This window comes from Carya illinoinensis, chromosome 4, assembly GCF_018687715.1.
Source record: "Carya illinoinensis cultivar Pawnee chromosome 4, C.illinoinensisPawnee_v1, whole genome shotgun sequence".
Taxonomy (NCBI): Eukaryota; Viridiplantae; Streptophyta; class Magnoliopsida; order Fagales; family Juglandaceae; genus Carya; species Carya illinoinensis.
In genome coordinates this window covers 4,495,593-4,515,474 of record NC_056755.1, presented here as the reverse complement: position 1 = coordinate 4,515,474, position 19,882 = coordinate 4,495,593, and the positions used below count along the sequence as shown (strand labels likewise).

The 19,882-nt window shown below is 35.0% G+C and overlaps 2 protein-coding genes and 1 pseudogene across 7 annotated transcripts; 2 read left to right on the top strand and 1 right to left on the bottom strand.

The window, feature by feature from the left end:
• Positions 1 to 1,488: 1,488 nt before the first annotated feature.
• On the top strand, positions 1,489 to 7,513 carry LOC122308035 (annotated as a pseudogene).
• A 3,010-nt stretch (positions 7,514 to 10,523) lies between these two features.
• Positions 10,524 to 14,897, top strand: LOC122306788 (NAC domain-containing protein 86-like). 5 transcript variants are annotated; one of them, XM_043119301.1, is made up of 8 exons: positions 10,535 to 10,699; positions 10,799 to 11,116; positions 12,025 to 12,302; positions 12,495 to 12,842; positions 12,944 to 13,003; positions 13,109 to 13,405; positions 13,830 to 13,911; positions 13,993 to 14,897. In XM_043119301.1, the coding sequence occupies exons 2-8, from the start codon at positions 10,960 to 10,962 to the stop codon at positions 14,694 to 14,696; spliced, it is 1,926 nt and encodes a 641-aa protein (XP_042975235.1). In that variant the 5' UTR covers positions 10,535 to 10,699; positions 10,799 to 10,959; the 3' UTR covers positions 14,697 to 14,897. The 5 variants fall into 5 exon arrangements, with proteins under 5 accessions (XP_042975232.1, XP_042975235.1, XP_042975234.1 ...); XM_043119300.1 differs by having other exon boundaries at positions 12,941 to 13,003; XM_043119298.1 differs by having other exon boundaries at positions 10,524 to 10,667; positions 12,941 to 13,405.
• A 564-nt stretch (positions 14,898 to 15,461) lies between these two features.
• On the bottom strand, positions 15,462 to 19,316 carry LOC122306783 (putative ALA-interacting subunit 4). 2 transcript variants are annotated; one of them, XM_043119292.1, is made up of 8 exons: positions 18,991 to 19,316; positions 18,035 to 18,093; positions 17,837 to 17,911; positions 17,626 to 17,742; positions 17,419 to 17,489; positions 16,812 to 17,112; positions 16,391 to 16,680; positions 15,462 to 15,769 (listed from the first exon to the last, which is right to left on the bottom strand). In XM_043119292.1, exons 1-8 carry the CDS (start codon positions 19,082 to 19,084, stop codon positions 15,718 to 15,720), a joined length of 1,059 nt encoding a protein of 352 aa, XP_042975226.1. In that variant the 5' UTR covers positions 19,085 to 19,316; the 3' UTR covers positions 15,462 to 15,717. The 2 variants fall into 2 exon arrangements, with proteins under 2 accessions (XP_042975226.1, XP_042975227.1); XM_043119293.1 differs by having other exon boundaries at positions 17,837 to 17,939; positions 18,991 to 19,060.
• Positions 19,317 to 19,882: the final 566 nt, after the last annotated feature.

Here is a 19,882-nt window from a genome sequence, read left to right as displayed (position 1 = left end):
TATTTAAGTAGTTCAGCAAATTGCTTATGTCTACTGGAGCCTCTTTTATAGAATTTGTACGAGATTTATAAAAACTCTATAAATTTCCATCTCTATCACATACTCTCTTTCTCTCTTGTTTCTCCCCCACTGTCATTTTCTGTACATTTAAGCTCTCCTAATTAGAAGAGAGCAGGCCACTTATAATGTAGCAATCTACTATAAAAATTATAGGGTAGATGTCTAATAAAATAAAATACCGAAAAATACATGTGCAGCATGCCACTTGGATTGATTCAACATTATTCATATATCATATGTTTGGTAAAAAAAAATATAATATATAATATATAGAAATGATAAATATTTTTTTTATATTTTATTGATACCTTAAACTCAACCAGATAAAGTACCAATTAAGGATTCCGTAGGTACGACAGCTATGCATATAATGGCGCCATAGGTACGTACGACAGTTAATTAATAGGTACCGTCCGATATTTAGACTTCTGTAGCTACAACCCTTCAAACTTCGGGTGCAATAATTTAAATGGACGGTGGTACCTTCATTGGAGCTGGGAGCGGAGCTACTGTTAATTATAATTGATCTCTTTTTTTTGTTTTTTGTTTATATATATATTTTTTAATATTTTTAAATATTTTTTAAAAAAATAAAAAATTATAATATTATTAAAAGACATTTCTTTAATTACTACATAAAATAAATTAAAAAATTTCAAAAATAACACCGAGCGGTGGTGGGAATATCATTTTCCAATTTAAATATATATCTTCGTTGTTTTTCACTACGATCCCTAGTTATTGCCTGCCAACATTATTAATTCTAATTAATTATCAGGTCTTAGATGCAGCATGCATGCAGCTTATACATAGTCGTTGTATAATCATTAAATGCATGCCATTGCTGTTAAATCAACAAATCACAAACTACGTACGTACTCAATAAACAACGTACGGTTGGTTCATACTTCACACCTCCTACATGTAACATTAATATATATTTAATATTTCTATAGATTAATCTCTCTTAAAATTATAGAAAATATTTAAATAAGAAATTATAGATAAGTAGCCTAATCTTCCCAAATTTACATACCATATTTGAGCATTAAAACACTGGAGATATATATCTTGTAAAATACTTGATATAGTAATTTCAACCCTACTTTGTCTAATTCATCAATTGTATCAGTTTCTTCCAAATCAACATAAACCAAGAGCTACACCCAATGAGCCGGCTCCCATCGTTATAATCCGTGCACTTAAAGACAACTGTTGCTTCTTGTTGATTTGGTGCGGATATTCCAAATTAATTGTTGAAGCATTCTAAGTTCTAACGTTCACATCACACATGATGTCAGGTTATAACAGCATTGTTTCCCGTGAGGAGCCAAACAAGAATACCTCATTGGAGTTCATGTAGACATTCTCACTCTATAAATTTAAACTCGCTCATTCTGCTACCTACACCAAACAAAGAGGATCGAAGAGGAGGAGGATCAAGATTTTAGTGAGAGATCATCACAGTACTACTGCTAGCTTATAAAGATGTCAAAAGGAGATGTTCTTCTTTTGGATTGCTGGGCCAGTCCGTTCAGCACGCGGGTGAAGATTGCATTGGAGGAGAAAGGTGTGGAACGTGAAGATAGAGAGGAGAATTTATTTGGGGGAAAGAGTGAGCTGTTGCTAAAATCAAACCCTCACCAGAAGGTGCCGGTTTTGTTGCATGATGGAAAGCCCATATGTGAGTCCACCAACATTGTCACCTACATCGATGAGGTCTGGACTTCACAGCCACTGCTCCCAACTTGTCCATATGAAAGAGCTCGTGCAAGGTTCTGGGCCGACTTTATCGACAAAAAGGTAGCTGGGTTTCTCACTAACATTGCATGCCATACACAACTTACCAACTTTTTATATTTATGCATGGAGCTCGTTTCATGAGAGTTTTCTTCTTAATTTCTTCCATATATACAAAAAATTAATCTGAAGCAATTTGTCTCCTGCCAAACTAACTCCCTATTTGAAGTTTCCAATTGCTTATGATTGTTGTAATTATATTATTTGAACAAGAAAATAACTCTTAAATTAACTAGCTTACTTCATTATGGTGATCATTTGATTCTATATTGGGAATGGGAATCATTAGCTATTTGATGCGGGCGGCAAAATATGGAGAAACAAAGGAGATGAGGCGCAAGAGGTGGCCAAGAAGGAGTTCATAGAGGTTGTGAAGCAGCTAGAGGGAGCCTTGGGGAGAAGGATTACTTCGGTGGTGATTCCTTTGGGTTTCTTGATATCACAGCAATTGCTCTAACAAGTTGGTTCTCGGCGTTTGAGACATTTGGGAGCTTCAAGGTTGTAAAATGTATAGAAAATTGTATTGAAAACAGATAAATCAGAGAAGAAAATCAGTACTTCTCATTATAGTACGATACTGGATTACATTGCTATACAATCAAAGTCATTTAAATAGACACAAGGACTATTTACAACTTGTCATCTGGACCACTAATATTCATGATTGAATAGCTAACTTAACTACCAATTACATGCAAGCTTTTTGTTTCTGTTTAGCTTCTTGAGACTTTAATTCCAAAGCTTCTATATGATTCTGCAAGCTCCAACACCCCCCCTCAAGATGAGAATGAATGTTAATCATTCCCATCTTGTGTATAAGATGATGAAAATTAAGTGAACCAAGAGGTTTGGTTAATATATCAGCTAACTGATGTTTAGAGGGGATGTGTATGATTTTAATGAGGCCTTCTTGTAGTTTTTCTCGAACTAAGTGGCAATCCAGCTGAATGTGCTTAGTCCTTTCATGATGCACAGGATTAGAAGCAATTTCAGATGCTGGTTTGCTATCAGTATATAATAAGGCAGCTTGAGAATGTTGAACATTTAGATCAGCTAGCAGATAGAGGAGCCATTGAATTTCGCATGTAGTTGTAGCTAAAGCCCTGTACTCAGATTCAGTAGATGATCTGCTAACAGTGGGTTGTTTCTTCGATTTCCATGAGACAAGAGAATCTCCTAGAAACACTGTAAACCCAGTTACACTTCTTCTAGTGTCCAAGCAGCCACCCCAGTCACTATCTGAGTATGCTTTTAGATGTAGAGATGAGTTTGCAGACATGAAAAGTCCCTAACCTGGTGTAGCTTTAATGTATCTAAGTACCATTTCAGCAGCTTGAAGATGTAAGGTACTTGGATTGGCCATGAACTGACTCAATGCTTGAACAGAATAAGCTATGTCAGGTCGAGTGATAGTTAAGTACAATAGTCGACCAACAAGCCTTCTATAAGATGCAGGATCAGTAAGAGAAGGTGAAGAATCATTTGCACTTAGTTTCAGATTGGACTCCATAGGAAAAACTATTGGTTTGCAACCAGAAAAGCCACTATCTTGTAGAATATCCAGGGCATATTTTCTTTGAGAGACAGTAATGCCTTTAGTTGATCTGGCTATTTCCAGACCCAAGATGTATTTGAGTTCACCAAGATCCTTGATGGTAAAAGAATCATGTAGAAATTTCTTCACTATATTAATCTGATCAATGCTATCAGATGCAAGGATTACATCATCAACATAAATGAGTAGGGCTATAAAAGCTGAGGGGGTTTGTTTAATGAATAAGGAAGAATCTGATTTACCCTGAGTGAAGCCAATTTGTATCAAAGAATGAGAAAATTTGGAAAACCATTGTCTTGATGCCTGTTTCAGCCCATAGAGACTCTTTTTGGGCTTGCATACTCGAGGATCATTGGTTGAGGAATAGTCTGGTAGCAATTGCATATACACTTCTTCATTGAGATTTCCATGCAAGAAGGCATTGTTTACATCTAATTGATGTAAATGCCACTGTTTTATTGCAGCAATAGCAAGTAAAACTCTCACAGATGTCATCTTAGCAACAGGAGAATAAGTGTCAAAAAAATCTAGCCCCTCTTGTTGAGTATAGCCTTTTGCCACTAGCCTTGTTTTATACCTTTCAACTGTACCATCAGCCTTAAACTTGACACGATAAACCCATTTACAACCTATTGCAATCTTATTTGGAGGTAAAATAGCAAGATCCCAAGTTTTGTTTAACTCAAGAGCTTTTATTTCTTCTGTCATGGCAGCTTGCCATTGAGGATGAGAAATAGCTTGTTTGAAGGTTTTGGGCTCGAAAGTTGAAGTAATGGCAGCAACAAAAACTTTATATTTTGGGGATAATTGAGAAGTAGAAAGGTAAGGAAATATAGAATGGGGCTTACCTTCATTTGAAGTTGGATTGCAGCTGGGAGATGATTGAGTAACTGAAGCTGTCTGTGCCATATGACCATAATAAAAATTCTGTAAGTATGCAAGAGGATTTCTGATCCTTTAAGACCTTCTGAGAGTGTTTTCAGTTTGAGTGTTGTCAATTTGAGTGTTTTCATTCTGAATATTTGATAGGATAGGAAGTGAAGAAGGTTTAGCTTCTTGAGACTCAAAAAAGTGAGGAAAGTTGGGAAAGACAAAGGGTGTATGAACTGTGTTTGGTATGGAAGGAAATATAGATTCATGAAAAACTACATTTCTGGAAACAAATGTCTTGAGGGTAATAAGATCCAAAAGCTTATATCCTTTGATATTTGGTGGGTAACCTAGAAAAAGGCATTTAGAAGCTCTTGGTTGAAATTTTCCTCTATGAGCTGTGAGTGTGCTAGCAAAACACAAACACCCAAAGACTTTAAGATAGTTGTAATCTGGATGTTTTTGAAATAAAAGAAAATATGGTGTCTGATTCTTGAGAATGGAAGAAGGGGTTCGATTTATAAGATGTGTGGCTGTCAACACACATTCTGTCCAATAAGAAAGTGGCAATTTTGACTGAAAAAGCAAAGCTCTAGCAACATTAAGAAGATGTTGATGTTTTCTTTCAACCCTACCATTCTGTTGGGGTGTTTCAACACAAGATAGTTGGTGTATTATGCCATGATCATTGTAGAAATTAGGCATATTAAACTCTTGGCCATTATCAGTCCTAAGAGTTTGAATGGTAGTGTTGAATTGAGTATGAATGTAAGATACAAATTTTGTAAGAATGGTACGAGTTTCTGTTTTAGTTTTCATGAGATAAAGCCAAGTGAATCTTGTATAGTCATCTACAATTGTTAGGAAGTAATTAAAACCAGAATATGAACTAGTTGAGAAAGGGCCTCAAATGTCACAATGGACTAACTGAAAAGCTTTATTAGAACAGCTATTTGATACAGGGAATGCTAGCCTTTTCTATTTGGCTAAAGGACAGATCTCACATATATTTTTGTGATTTGCTGATACATTGGAATCTATTTCACTAATGATTTTTAATCTGGTACATGGAATATGTCCTAGTCGAAGATGCCAAATATCAGCATTGATGTTACAATTATTTGCTAGAGAAACAGAAAGTACAGAATTAGAATCTAGTTTACTCCTTGCTTGAACAGAAGGTTGTTGCAGATGGTATAGGCCAGACTTTACTTCAGCAAGACCAATCATCTTCCAGTTGATCAGGTTCTGCAAAATGCATTTGGATTGCAAGAAGAACAACCCAATAGAGTTATCTTTAGTGAGTTTTGAAGCAGATATGAGATTAACATTGAATGAAGGAACATAAAGGGCATTATGTAAGGTGATATCAGTTGAGAAATTTACATCTCCAGTAAAGATAATAGGAACAGATTGGCCATTTGGTAGATGGACCATAGATGATTGACTTGGTAAATGAATTGTATTGAAAAAATGGGGAGAACAGATCATATGATCTGTTGCTCCTGATCTAGGATCCATGGAGAATTATTTTTGTCAACAGAAACAGTGTGACAAGATATAATACCTGATGTAGAAGCAGTGTTTGCTGTGGAGTTGGAATTTATTTGTGTATGAGATAAGCTATTTGCAAGTGATAGCAAGTTTTGAATTTGCTCTTGAGAAAATATGTTTGAGATGCTTGAATTTGACTCCAAAGAAGAGGCAATATTTGCAGTGGGCAATCTTGTGTTTACATTTCCATGTTGAGCAGGAAAAATTCTCTTCCCTCGTGGGCCTTTCCATCTAGGTGGGTATCCAATCAATTGGAAGCATTTGTCTGCAAGATGTCCAGTATATCCACAATGGGAACAAGTGACATCTGTTTTTGCTTTTGGTTTTGTGAACCGAGTACCATTTGTAGCAATAAGTTTCTGTGTTTGTGCAGCAACCATTGCATGAGAGTCTATAGAAATGCCAACAGCATTTGATAATGATCTTTGGCTTTCTTCTTGCATTAGTAAAGAAAATACTTTGCTCATAGAAGGCAAAGGTGATTGGAGAAGCAATTGACTTCGCATCATAGAATAAGAATCATGCAAGCCAATGAGAAATTTCATGACATAATCTGATTGCTGCCTGTCTGTGAAGTTCTTTAAAAGATTGCAAGAACATCTGTTGAGTATTCCACATCTGCAACTTGGAATTGGTCTGTAACTGATGTATTCATCCCAAAGGGTCTTGAATTCATTGAAATATTCAGTAATTGATCTTGAGCCTTGAGAGATTGAACTAAGAGACTTTTCTAGAGTAAAGACTCTTGGACCATCACTTTGAAGATACCTTGTCTTGAGTTCTTCCCAAATATCATATGCAGTTGTGAAGTACAGCAAGCTCCCACGAATCTCTTTGTCTATAGAATTCATTAGCCAAGATAGAACAAGATTATTTGCTCTCAACCAAGCAGTTCGAGTCCGAGAGTCATCAAGATTGGGTTGAGACAAAGTACCATCTATGAATGCAATCTTGTTCTTTACTGTAAGTGCTATGGAGATGGATCTACTCCATGCAATATAATTCTCACCAGTAAAGATCTCAGAAACCAAGAGTGCTCCAGAATTATCGGATGGATGCAAGTAATAAAAACTTGAAGAATCATCCGATGGGTTTCTTGAAGAAGTATCAGCATCTGCCATATAACCTGAATATGCAGAAGACTCAGAATGTGCAGAAGACTCAGAATCCACCATAGAAGTGATAAAGAAATAGAAAGATTGAAGAAAGATTGAAGAAAGAATTTAAGAGGGCAGCGGAAAGTGAATTATACACGATGATACCATGTAAAATGTATAGAAAATTGTATTGAAAACAGAGAAATCAGAGAAGAAAATCAGTACTTCTCATTATAGTACGATACTGAATTACATTGCTATACAATCAAAGTCATTTAAATAGACACAAGGACTATTTACAACTTGCCATCTGGACCACTAATATTCATGATTGAATAACTAACTTAACTACCAATTACATGCAAGCTTTTTGTTTCTGTTTAGCTTCTTGAGACTTTAATTCCAAAGCTTCTATATGATTCTGCAAGCTCCAACAAAGGTTGAAGAATACTGTCACAAATTCTCGGCCTGGATGATGAGGTGCATGCAACGAGAGACAATGGCCAAAGTTCTCTCGGACCCAAAAAAGATCTATGAATTTGTTCTAATGCTGAAGAAAATGCACGGCATTGAATAGCTAGTGATGATCATGAAAAATCAAACTGCAATATGCATGCTGGTGCTTGTATCCGAGTCCTTGGCTTTTTTCTCCTATATGTTATTTTCGTCCTTCAGTGTTGTTCTTAATCAGGTCCTCCAGTTCTCCTTGAATATATGCGGAGGCTTATAAATAAGGGAAAATCATCATTTTCCTTGATTTTCTGTTGCTGGATTTTTTTTTTTAATATATTTGGGAGAAGAGGGTTTCGAACTCTGTACCTCCATTTTGCTGCATGTTTGTAATATACTAAATAAGATCCAAAGGGAAAATTAGGCTTCTTATATATGCATGCATGTTTCAATTAATTTTTTCCATCACTTTACTTCAAGTAGTGTATATATATATATTGTTAAATAAGGTTAATTTAAATTACCTCAAGGAATGGAATTCTCACAAGATTGGGTCTTTGCTCATCTTATAGTTCATGTCATTTTATTATTTGCTCTTTTACGTCGTTTAAGAGACTATTAGAGTCTCCTAAAAAATTCTATACTTTAATATCAAGACATCTAAATGATTCCTCTAGAAAAATGTAAAGAGAGATAAGAAATTTTCTTAGACTTTTCTACATCCTAAATTAATGTACGTAAAATCTTATTTAAAAAGTTTTTACATTGGAAGTTAATATAATTTTCTGAAGTTGTTGTAGTAGTAGTAGGGAGTTCATAGGGAGTTGCCCACTATCAATATATATATACACAAGTAATATTACATATAATTATAAAATATGTAAATATAGTATTGTTTACTAAAAAAAAAAAAAATCTACTATTAAAAATTATTATTTTTTATATAAATTTCATATTTATTTATCTTTTTAAAAATAATTAGGTAGCACTTATAAATTATACTTATAACTATAAGTATTATTTTTTTTTATATATATATATATATATATAGTGGTGTCTCGATGATCCGTCCAAGATGTACCGCATGCACCATGTCCAGTGATGTGACACATCCAAGTCTCAACCAAATTCTAAGTACGGGTTTTTCTTTTTCTTCTTTTTAATTCTTTTCTTTGTTAATATATCATTCAACTTATATCTTATTAAATAAAATGTAATATATTTATCACTATTAACTAATTATTAATATATTATATATTTTTTTTATTATTAAATAATAATAAGTGCACAACATTACTCTTTAAACGAGCAAAAGAATACTGCAAACATAGTAGTTAATTTAACCTGGGAAATGACAATCTTTTGGTTGTTCTCTATCGAAGCGGGTCACCATGATCCTTATGTGATGATAACTCGTGAGTGTTAAGGCTTGGGCCTAAGAGTTATGCAATAGAGGGATATATCGACTTGGCCCAACAAATCAGGATTATTAAATGAGTAATATTATACGTAGTCAATTTTATATATTTATTATGTATTTTATTGATACGATTGACTGTATTAATTTTTTTTAATATGTAACAAATCATATAAGTGAAGTGATTAAAAGAATACATAAAAATAACTACATATAAAATTTTTGTTACTTTACTATGCGCGCGTGTGAATATATATATATATATGACCAACCAAGACAAATGAAGTTCAAGTGTTTGGGTAAATGTCTCAATAACCCAAAGTAATGGGTAAACCTACAACGGGGTGCATGGATGCTTCACTTTCAGTCATCTGATCAGATAAATCATATTTATTGCTAAACCATTCTTGTTATCCATATTTCCTGCTATTACTGGTTATTCCATTCTTTTTAGAAGAAGAAAGGAAGAAAAAAAAAAGGAAGAAGAAGAAGAAGAAAATGGAGAGGAGGAAAATCTTGTCACAACGCAAATAAATTCCTGATTCGATAATCATACAAATTTGGGATGGCATACGACAATAAGCAAGAGAGTAGTATGGGAAAGACTTAAATGCATATAGTCTTTAGAACGTCGTATAATGAAATAATAAGCATGTAGATAGCATCAATTCCTTCAAAAAGCATAAACCCAGATACCGGAAAAGCACCAAAAGCTGGATTGATGGAAAGGAAAAGTATGCGAGAGAGTGTGTGTTTGGCATCAACGCGGAAAAGTATGAGAAAACATACCAAGCGATCCTGCTCTGCCGCGTAGGAACTTTACTTCACGTGGCTAAACCTGGTCCCACATGCAAATGCGGTGGGCCCCGATACGACCCATTCCCACGGCCAATTAAAGCTAAACAATCATTCTTAAAAAATCTTAAAAAAAGCTAAATAAGAGAAAAATACCAATCAACCAAATAAAATGTAAAATATTACAAAACTATTTTAAAAATTAACATTACATATTTAATAAATCTTACAAGCCCTAAATATCTTTCAAATAATGTTACGTATATTTATAGAATATGTAAATATCGTATAATCATTTAAAAAAAATTTACGTGAATATTATATTATTTATTTTTTTTAAAATGATGTCACCGCATTGGCGCACTTACAATTATAAATATTATTTTTCATAAAATAATTTTTAAAAAATTTATTAAAATATTATAAGAGTCAATTTAACTCTCTATGTCTAACTTTTTACTCGCTCAAATTAGCCTTGGCTAGCAAGAATTAATGGTATGTCTGTGCTTATATATGTGAAAGGGAATTTCTTTAGGTTGAGTTACAAACGCAGTAGAAAACCATTTTATTTGTTATATAAATGTATTTAGATTTCCTCTTCTGCATTAATAAATATATTAATTAAATGTCATCACGTCACGTGGATGCAAGAAAGGACAAGAACGAAGCATGGAATAATCGGAGAGAGATAGAGAGAGTCAAGAAGAGGAGAGAAAGAAAGAGTTCTTTAGAAAAAACAACTGGTCAGAGAGAGAGATATTAGCTATTAATTAATTAAGCTTCAGAAAAACGATAACAAGAATCGAGTTAATTATTTTTTATTTATTAAAACAAAAAACAAAAAATTTCAAAAGCAAGTTGGGAGGGGGGTGGCGGCAGCCTCCCCTATTTGCTTTTTCATCCTCTTTCTTTTTGTCCTCTTATCAACCCCCAAGCAACACCCAGATTCCACTTCTCTCATTATCTCTGCTCCCTCTAGGCCTCATTAGCTCCTTTTGTTTTCTCTCTCATCAACTTTGGGATCTTCTCGGCCTTCTCCATCTTCTTCTTCTTGTTTTTCCGATCGAAGGTTTACTGTCTCTGTTCGTGATCTCGATTGGTGTGCGTGTATATTAGTTATATTAAGATATATGCATGCAGAATTTATTAAGTCTTACTTTCCACGACTAATATTACAGGTCTTGTTTTTGTGTGTGACAGTGGGGCTGTACGTACGTAGAGTTTTTGTTTTTCAAGGGCTGGTCTCCTTGTTTTTGAATACGAGGCTGGTCATCCTTTTTCAGTTTATAGAATATAAAGCTGCTACAAGCTGCTAGAAGGAGTAATTCGAGAAGGTCAGTTGATCATCGTAGAAACAATAAATGGCTCCAGTTTCATTTCCTCCTGGTTTTAGGTTCCACCCCACCGACGAGGAACTCGTTGCTTACTACCTCAAAAGAAAGATTAATGGCCGTGAAATTGAATTGGAGGTCATCCCTGAAGTTGATCTCTACAAATGTGAACCATGGGACTTGCCGGGTATATTCATATTCTTTTGCATTCCCTAGCTAGCTAGCTGTATTGTCAAGCCAGTCCAGTACTACTTGATCTTGTTTAGTTTCAAATTTTCTCACTTTGATTTTCTATTTCGTCATGAATTCCGTTTTTTTAAAAGGGAAACATCTTGATATCATTATTCACGAGGTAGTTCATATACATGCAGTCATTCCACAAAGAGATATATATATTTCCCAAGCAGCTTGGTTTTCCCATATATATATATACCAAGTTGTAAAATATTTTCGCTATGATCCCAGCTTGGTTTAATTGAGCGTTAACATGATATATAATGTGCACATGAACTGACTCTTCCCTCAGACAGGTTTTGATTAATTTCTTTTTGGTTCATGTTTTTATTTATTAAAAAAAGACTTGAAACTCATTAAAGTGCTTTATAATTAACATCATGTCAAAGAATATCTTATAATACTTTAACATATAAATCTCATTCAACGTCCTTGATTTATTTACGCAAACATGTCAAATAGCTAGAAAAGGAAGTAATAATTTGGGAAGCTAAAGCATGCATATTGGTCCCCCCACCTTTAAAGTTGTTGTGTACTTGAAGATTTGTAGTGAGAAATTGCGGGCGACCCAAGTCCAAATAGAATAGGAAAAAGGAAGGAATGCATTCATGTCTGCAAGAAAGATGAGTTTCAAGCAGCATACTTTGACTAACTTGAGATGAATAACATACATATAATTCGGAACTCCGACCCGGCGGCCTCTAGTTAATTACAGAAACGTCATAAAAGATAGATATTTTTACGTGCTAGCTAGCTTTAAGTTTTCACCAAGTGATCATTAGATCAGTAGAATGCATGGGATTACAAATAGAATGATCTTCCATTATAATTGTTCTATCTGATCTCTAGCTCTCTCTACAGGCAAGTCATTATTGCCGAGCAAAGATCTGGAGTGGTATTTCTTTAGTCCACGGGATCGCAAGTATCCCAATGGATCAAGGACTAATCGTGCAACAAAAGCTGGATATTGGAAAGCCACAGGGAAGGATCGAAAAGTGAACTCTCAGACGCGTGCTGTGGGAATGAAGAAAACCCTAGTTTACTACCGAGGGAGAGCACCTCACGGTGCTCGAACAGGTTGGGTTATGCATGAATACCGTCTGGACGAGAGAGAATGTGAAACTGCTTCAGGCTTGCAGGTACAAACCTAGCTCTAGCTATGTATTTCCTCCTTTTCTTTGTGTCTTTTTTTGTTGTTTTTTATTTCATATGGTCTCGAATGCTAGCTTAATTTTCTTCTCATCGGAATTGTTTTGCTCCCCACATCAAGTACTTTAACATCGAACTGCTGACCGAATCCGATCCTATTTTTTTATAATATTTATTTACAGGACGCATATGCGCTTTGTCGTGTGTTCAAGAAGAGTACAACTGGTCCCAAGATCGGAGAGCAGCATTATCCTCCCATAACTACCAATCAACTCATGACTAGCGAACACTCATCAAGCATTGATCTATATTCCGAGGGAAGATGCGAAGATTTGGAGAGCTCCATTAATTATCCAATGCAATATGATTCCTGCTCGTCCAGCATGCTAACTGGATCATCACTTGATATCATGAGGACTGGAACAAGAACAGATGGGAAATGGATGCAGTTCTTATCCGAAGATGCATTTAACTTCACACCTCCACCACTTCCAAATTATGAAACGTCCGTTTCATACCCTCCATCAAAGGTAAACATTTCTAATATAAGACATGTATTTTTCCCATATATATCCTTATGAATTACTAACTATCATCATAAAATTATCCCGCACCGCATGTCACTTAGCAGGTTGATATAGCATTAGAGTGCGCGAGGTTGCAGCATCGATTCTCACTTCCTCCGTTGGAGGTTAAGGATCATGATCACTTCTCTCAAGCTGAATTCAGTGACTTCAGAATGTCACAGTCAATCCCCTTACATGAAAGTACTGCACATGAAACTGATATTTTGCAGGAAATCCTTTCTGTAGCTCAAGCTTCGCAGGAACTGATAAATCAATCCAACCTTCCGGACACATGGGGTGGAAATTATGCCCCTGATGATGATTTTTCTTTTCTGATTGACAGAGATACCCACAATCAAGCTGGTGACTTGAGTTTATATCATGAGAGATACATTGACAAGTCCTGGGAAGATTCAAGTAGAATTAGGACAATACAGATTGGAGATCTGGATGAAGATCTTCAGACAGAGAGGCTGGTAGCAGAGAACTTAAGATGGGTGGGAATGTCAAACAAAGATCTAGAGGAGGTACCTTTATATTTTATTTGATAGATATATGGCGGCTTGTAATTCATAATCAGCTGGTCATAAACCCAAAAGCATAGCCAAAATACATTGTTATTTTTAATGAACCTTTTCCTTAGCAAATTGATAAACTTAGCACAAAAAAACATTAAAAAAAAAAAGTACGACTGCCTAGCAATTAATAATTTGCTGACTATTGATCAAAAGCAAACAGAATATAGCCCTGCTTTTGCACTAGAATGCAAAATCATTTTGAACCGTTGTTTTGTAACTGAAATATTTACTAGTTCTTTGCCACCATTAGACCCATAATGCTTAACATAGAAGCCATTTTTATTTTTTTGTCTTAACCAATATACATTAAGCCATTTAAGTACATATACAACTGTATTTTGTGTTTAATTTTGGAAAAAAATATTATGGACAGAATGTTATGGAAGAACACAAGATTGTTCCAATAGAAGATATTTCAAGCTTCCGAAGAAGAGAAGAGAATGACGAGTTTCAAGGTATCGAAATCATTGATGTTGCTTCTGATCTTCGATAGTCTTTTAGTCTGAACAAAACATTTTTATCTTTTTTAACTCCAGGAGAAAGCGGGGACAACAAAAGTTGTAAGGAATTCAATGACACAGAGATAAACATGGGTCTCCAGCCACTTGAATTCATCAACGAGGATGCACCAAATGAGAACTTGCAACTTGATGATGGAAACACGAATCGTGAAGATTATTCAAGTTCTCCAAGCTTCGAGGTCATTGAGGAAGTAAGAGTCAATCACGGAATGTTCATTTCAACTCGCCAGGTGGCCAAAACATTCTTTCACCAAACAGTGCCTTCGCAGACAGTTAAGATCCACCTAAACCCAGTGATGATGAGCAAGTTCTCAATTGAAAAGGCAGATAATTCCCAAATAGGATCAGATAATAAAGACTCTTTCTTTGGAAAGTTCAAGGCTGTCATCTGTATGGTCGCACTTTCTTTGGTGCACATATATCATGTTGGAGGATATATGGAGGAAGAGAAATTGATCGTGGATGGCTTTTCTGCATCTGGGAAAGTACTGAAAGGTTGCAGCTCTAACTATATGAAATACAGAAATGTCAGAAAAAGACCTGCAAGAATTGAGGCTGATGATCATAGGAAGAAAGAACATGAGGTTTCAGTGGTGATTAAAACGTCGGAAGGTGGGAATAGTTTTAGTACTTTTTCCAAAAGTACAAAGATTTTCCTCACCGTTTCTTTGGCTCTTTGTACCGTGTGGGCTAACCGCATTATATATGCCAACGCTTGATTTCCTCTTCTTCTTCTTTTTTCCTACTTTTACTTCCATTTTCTAGCGATAGTTTGCTAATTAATTATTTGAGTGGGCATAAGTCCGCCTTCTCCACATATTGTAGGCATGACGTACGTCTGATTATACTTGTACTTTATATATTATTGACTCAAGATGATTAATTTTATAATAATAATAATTATTAGTGTTATTATGATATATACAGAGATATAGAGTAGCTAGCCAACATGCATAACGAGCCACAAAAGCCAAATGTTGACCTACTATGGAGAAAAATTATGAGTACTTTTATTGCTGAGAACAGGCAGTAGATCATAGGGACGTCAACCATTCGATCCAGCCATTATTGAGAGAGCTTAGATAAAGTAAGTAAATCAAGTTCAACAGCGCGCTATCATGCATTCATGCAATGCATGCATGACCCTTGTTTTGAAGATCGCTCTTATTGTGCTTTTCTCACAAACCAAAGCTTATGGAGATCATGCGATATAAGAATTCACAACTCAACTCTTGGCAAGTACCTTCCCAATGCCATTCTTCTTCTTTTTCTCGATTCCAATATCCTTGTTTCAAAAAAAAAAAATGATTGCAAAACTTGAGAAGTTTATTTGTTTCCCTCACGTATTTGTATATAATTTTTCCTTTCGAACCCCATCTTCACGGTCTCTCAACCTCAATAGGTATTAGCAGATCTTATGGAAGCTTTATTTCATACAGGGAATTACACAACAACATATTTAAGCAAATTAAAGAGCTGAAGAATGTCTATTAATCATCCACAAAACTATATGCATTGCAGCAGCCCAAGGAAATCGAGCCTGTAAGTCTCACTTGTTCTGTGAAAAATATAAGGGGTTACAACCGAAATGAACCGAGCACCAAATTAGAACAATGCACCCTGCTTCTTAGAAAAGAAAATTATTGATAGCAGCAGAGCTCCATGTACTATACATTTAAGTTAAGAATGTGGCACAAAAATTTGCACATGAGAGGCAGGGCAGGGCGTATCTTAAAAGGTTTAATTCACCTGTCCTCTGTTCCAAGACAAATAGGATGGATCCCCAAGAGGCCTGCATAGAAAGCATTAGCAATGTGAGACACATTTTACGAATGGCCAACACTTCAACATCAGTTTACCTTCATATCGAAAGAACCAACTATCAGTATCTGAACTGTACCGCGGTTTGAATTTTTAATAGAAGAAATACGAGTTTGACATTGACTAGCTTATGAATTGCACAGAGCAAGCGGCCATATTCAAGTTATTGTCTTGGAAAAGATTGGTTCAAATCCAACCTAAATTTGGACTTTCAAGCATCCAAAAATAGAAAATGGCAGGATGAACACTTTAGGAGAACCATCTGAATTTTAAGACTTGTTATCTTGTTTGCGGGACCCATCACGTGTTGGAACCTAGATCTTGGTGGGAACCACCTTTAAAGAAATTGAATAAGAAGGATGATTCCACAATATCTATGCCAGTGAAGTGCAGAGACACAGTGTTAATATGGATTGAGAAATATCAAAAGTTCATCAACACTGAATGGACAATGGCAATACTTGGGAGGAGGAATTTAACCATGTGAACAACAGCATACAGAAATCTAAACGCTAGTTCTAACTACAGATAACTCAATTGTACAAAATTAAATCAGAATGCTCATAATTATAGCAGAGAAAAAGTCACTCACCTTGGCATGATCACGTACAAAAATATGAAGCTAATAGCGAAGAACAAGCACAGTCCACCAACAGTAAGATATGCTACACCCAGGAAATCATTTTTGCCGCCAATCCAGCTTGTGGTTGAAAGAACCAGCCTCTTCTTGCCACCAAAACTATAGATGTTGTAATTGTTCTGTATTACTACAGTTATTTCATCATTAGCTTCAAGATCTGTCTCTATTTTCCCATATAGTTTTCTGAAAGTTGGCAGGGCCGCTGTTCGCATCCAAACAATAAGATCCTCTTGTTCACTCAACTGGAAAATGCAAAACCATTAAAAAAAATTACTTCTTCAAAACATAAAAGGCATACAATAAAAAGGAGGGACAAATGAGGAAGGGGCATGTAAAGATGCAACAAGCTAGGAAGTAGAGAGAGATATATTACAGGAATGCTCGCATTTAGTTTGGCACCCCCAATCAAACCTCCACTCTGAAAATTTTTCGGATAAACATCAGAGCCAAATTTATGCTCCTGGTCACTTTTCCATGCTATGTTCTTTTTGCTGACCTCTAGCGCCTTGTTTTTCACTGAAAATCCGTATGTGTCATTAAATAAACTCCATGCAATGAGGCCACAAGGAACAATTGGATAATTATTTCCACCAACGGCTTCCGGTTTGCAGGAACTTGTATCACCCTCACTGGCTCTGCTCCTCAATTGTTTATCACTTCTACTCTTAACATATCTGAAAATAATACAGTACACCCCAATAAATTCCAAAATATTTCAGGGAAAAGAAATGCCAGCAACGTATGGGGGCATGATGATAATTTTGTGGGAAAAAAACTGACAGATTGTGATCATCAGATCTTGATGTCCCAAGGTATAATGAAACTTATAATTTGCTAACAGATTAACAATGCAGTAGCCAGATATCTTCAATAAATAAGAAAGAACTAGGTATATCCACTCCATCCCTTTGCATTCTTACAAAAATGAAAAACTAAGGGGATAACTTTCTTTTATAGATTTACAAGCACTTTTAACATACCTACGATGATTCTGATAGAAGTTATCAAGTTGATAATAGATATAGACAGGACTTTTCATTTGCTTTGGAACCTGAGAATTTTCAAATTAATGCCCAATTTTAGAAGTAGATATTAACAAAATGGAAAGCAAAAGGATGTAATATGTAAAGGAAAAGCAAAGCCTAAGTGACATCAAACACATCAGAGCTGATGGAATTGGGACTGACAATCAATCTCTTCGTGCATGTCTTGTTAGTTTCACTACTTTGAATATATGCAAGCTGATTGTACGTATAATTACGAGGGACGCAATCCTCATCGTAGCGGTCCACAATTTCCACAACCTGCATTTCAAAGAAAGTGTAGTTTTCCCTGTTCAATGTCAATCCATTAGTAACAATATAGTCATGAGAAGTTAAAAGGGAGAAAATGCGTTACCCATTCTGATGCAAATAAGGAAGCAAAGCCAATGGGAATGAAGATAATGCCAACAACAATAAAAGTTGTAATGACCTGAAACCAAAAAGTACTTTGGAAAAAGCTGAATAGAGAAGATAATGACCAAGTGCATTAGAATCTGAAGTCGAATATAAAAGCTCCTGATTACATGTGTAAGTAAAACACAAGATGATATACCCATCCTGGCGTTAAAATTGGTTTGCACGCAGGAAGCTCTTGTTGCGTAAACCTAGAATCTGCAACAGAGAAAAGAATAGATTTATCGCCATAAGAGAACATCCTTGTCTATAGTGATATCATAAAAATCAATTATTTTTGGCTTGCAATTCAACCGATGTTTAAAAGTTTTAGCTTTGAAAATGCATGATTAACTTTCCATTGAAATGAAATTCTCTGCAAAATGTAGCATCTGAAATTTTGATAGTGCATGGATGTGATACCCCATTCTAATAAGTGAGGGTAGGTACTGTATGGGATTCTATATTGCTTGGGAATGAGAAGTTCTTGCTCTTTATAATATTCTAATGAGATTTTAATTGTATCATTAACTCGTTCTTTTGGAATGTAGGCCATGTAGTTTGGGCCTTCCTTTAGGGCGTTAAAAATGGTATCAAATCCTATCTCAAACATAAATGTGGGACTTGAGTTGTGCCACCTATGATAGACTGACTCGACAAGGACATTGGGAATATCAGTGTGTGGGAGGGGGGATTGTGATACGTCGTTCTGATAAGTGAGGCTAGGTAATGTATGGGATCCCGCGTTATTTAGAAAGTAGAAATTCTTGGAGTTTCAATTATATTATTGACTAGTTATATTTTCATGTGGTTTTTCCATTCGGGAGTTAGAATGGAGTAGCTACAAAGGTAAGTATAGAATATACAGAGGTCACATTCTTGATTAGGTTATATGAAGAAAGGTGGATTTCAGTACATAGTCAAGAAACAGACAAATGAACACGTACCCATAAAGAAAAATGTGCTTAAAGGAATGCCAATGGAGCCATAGAAAATTTGAAACTTGTAAAATATTGAACACCCAAAATCACATTGAAGGACGACATGCATTCTAATGAAAGAAACCAGGAGGAAATTTTTAGAATGAAATAGGAAAGAAGAAAAGCCATTACTCACATTTGGGTTTCTTGGAATTCTTCTTGGAAGAAGACGATGAATCGGACGTCCCATCTTTGGCCCCTCCCGAGCTCGTTGCTCCTTTGGAAGCCATCTCCACCAAAATAAAGATAGAAGAAATAATGGAAAAGTTTTTAAAACGCGGTGATTTTCTTCGAAAAGATGAAATATCAAAGGTACTTAAATGGTTGTTTTAATTTTCCTAAAGGAATCGACAATATATATATATATATATCTAGTGAGTGGTGGTTTTTTTTTTTTTTATTCTGTTCTTACGATTTACGAAGAAAGGGCAGTTGGGTTGCAAGGAGAAAAGAACGGTTGAAGAATGTTTTATATAGAAAAATAAAATAAAATAATCCATAAGATTTAAAATTCAAGAAATATATCGTCAAAACAAAAATCCAAGAAATATGCTGTTGGGATTTGTTACGTGTAAAAAATAGGTTTAATGGTTGGAAAATGCTAGTTGTTACTTGAGTTTGATAATTAATATATTTTTATTTTTTTAAAATATTTAAAAAATATGTTTTAAAAATATAATGAAGAATAAACAAGCGGTGACGCTTAACTATAGGAATTGAGCGACTAACATGAATCTTAATTATTTTATTTTTTAAAAAAAATTATTTGTTTAATTCTCTTTGACTAGTTCTACTTCAACATGTATTCAAAATGTTAAATTATCACATGTCTAGCTTCTTAAAATTATAACTAACCAAACCCTAAAATGCTTATTCATCCTTTTTCTTTTCTTTTTAATCATTCGTCATTAAAGTTCTTCAGATTTTTTTTTTTTATTATTGTGTATTTCATTCTCTCTTTTCTCGATTAAAGTAATGGTAAAAAAAATAAGAAAGAACGAAATATCTTACTAAAATATAAAATAGTT

Excerpts from the sequence above, each read along its gene's own strand:
- LOC122306788 (XM_043119298.1), top strand. The coding sequence starts at position 10,960 with ATGGCTCCAGTTTCATTTCCTCCTGGTTTTAGGTTCCACCCCACCGAC. Across the intron at positions 12,303-12,494 it reads AAACTGCTTCAGGCTTGCAG|GACGCATATGCGCTTTGTCG; the intron begins GTACAAACCTAG and ends ATTTATTTACAG. Across the intron at positions 13,406-13,829 it reads CAAACAAAGATCTAGAGGAG|AATGTTATGGAAGAACACAA; the intron begins GTACCTTTATAT and ends TATTATGGACAG.
- LOC122306783 (XM_043119292.1), bottom strand. The coding sequence starts at position 19,084 with ATGGCTTCCAAAGGAGCAACGAGCTCGGGAGGGGCCAAAGATGGGACG. Across the intron at positions 17,743-17,836 it reads CCTTATTTGCATCAGAATGG|GTTGTGGAAATTGTGGACCG; the intron begins GTAACGCATTTT and ends TTTGAAATGCAG. Across the intron at positions 15,770-16,390 it reads TTGTACGTGATCATGCCAAG|GCCTCTTGGGGATCCATCCT; the intron begins GTGAGTGACTTT and ends CTTTCTATGCAG.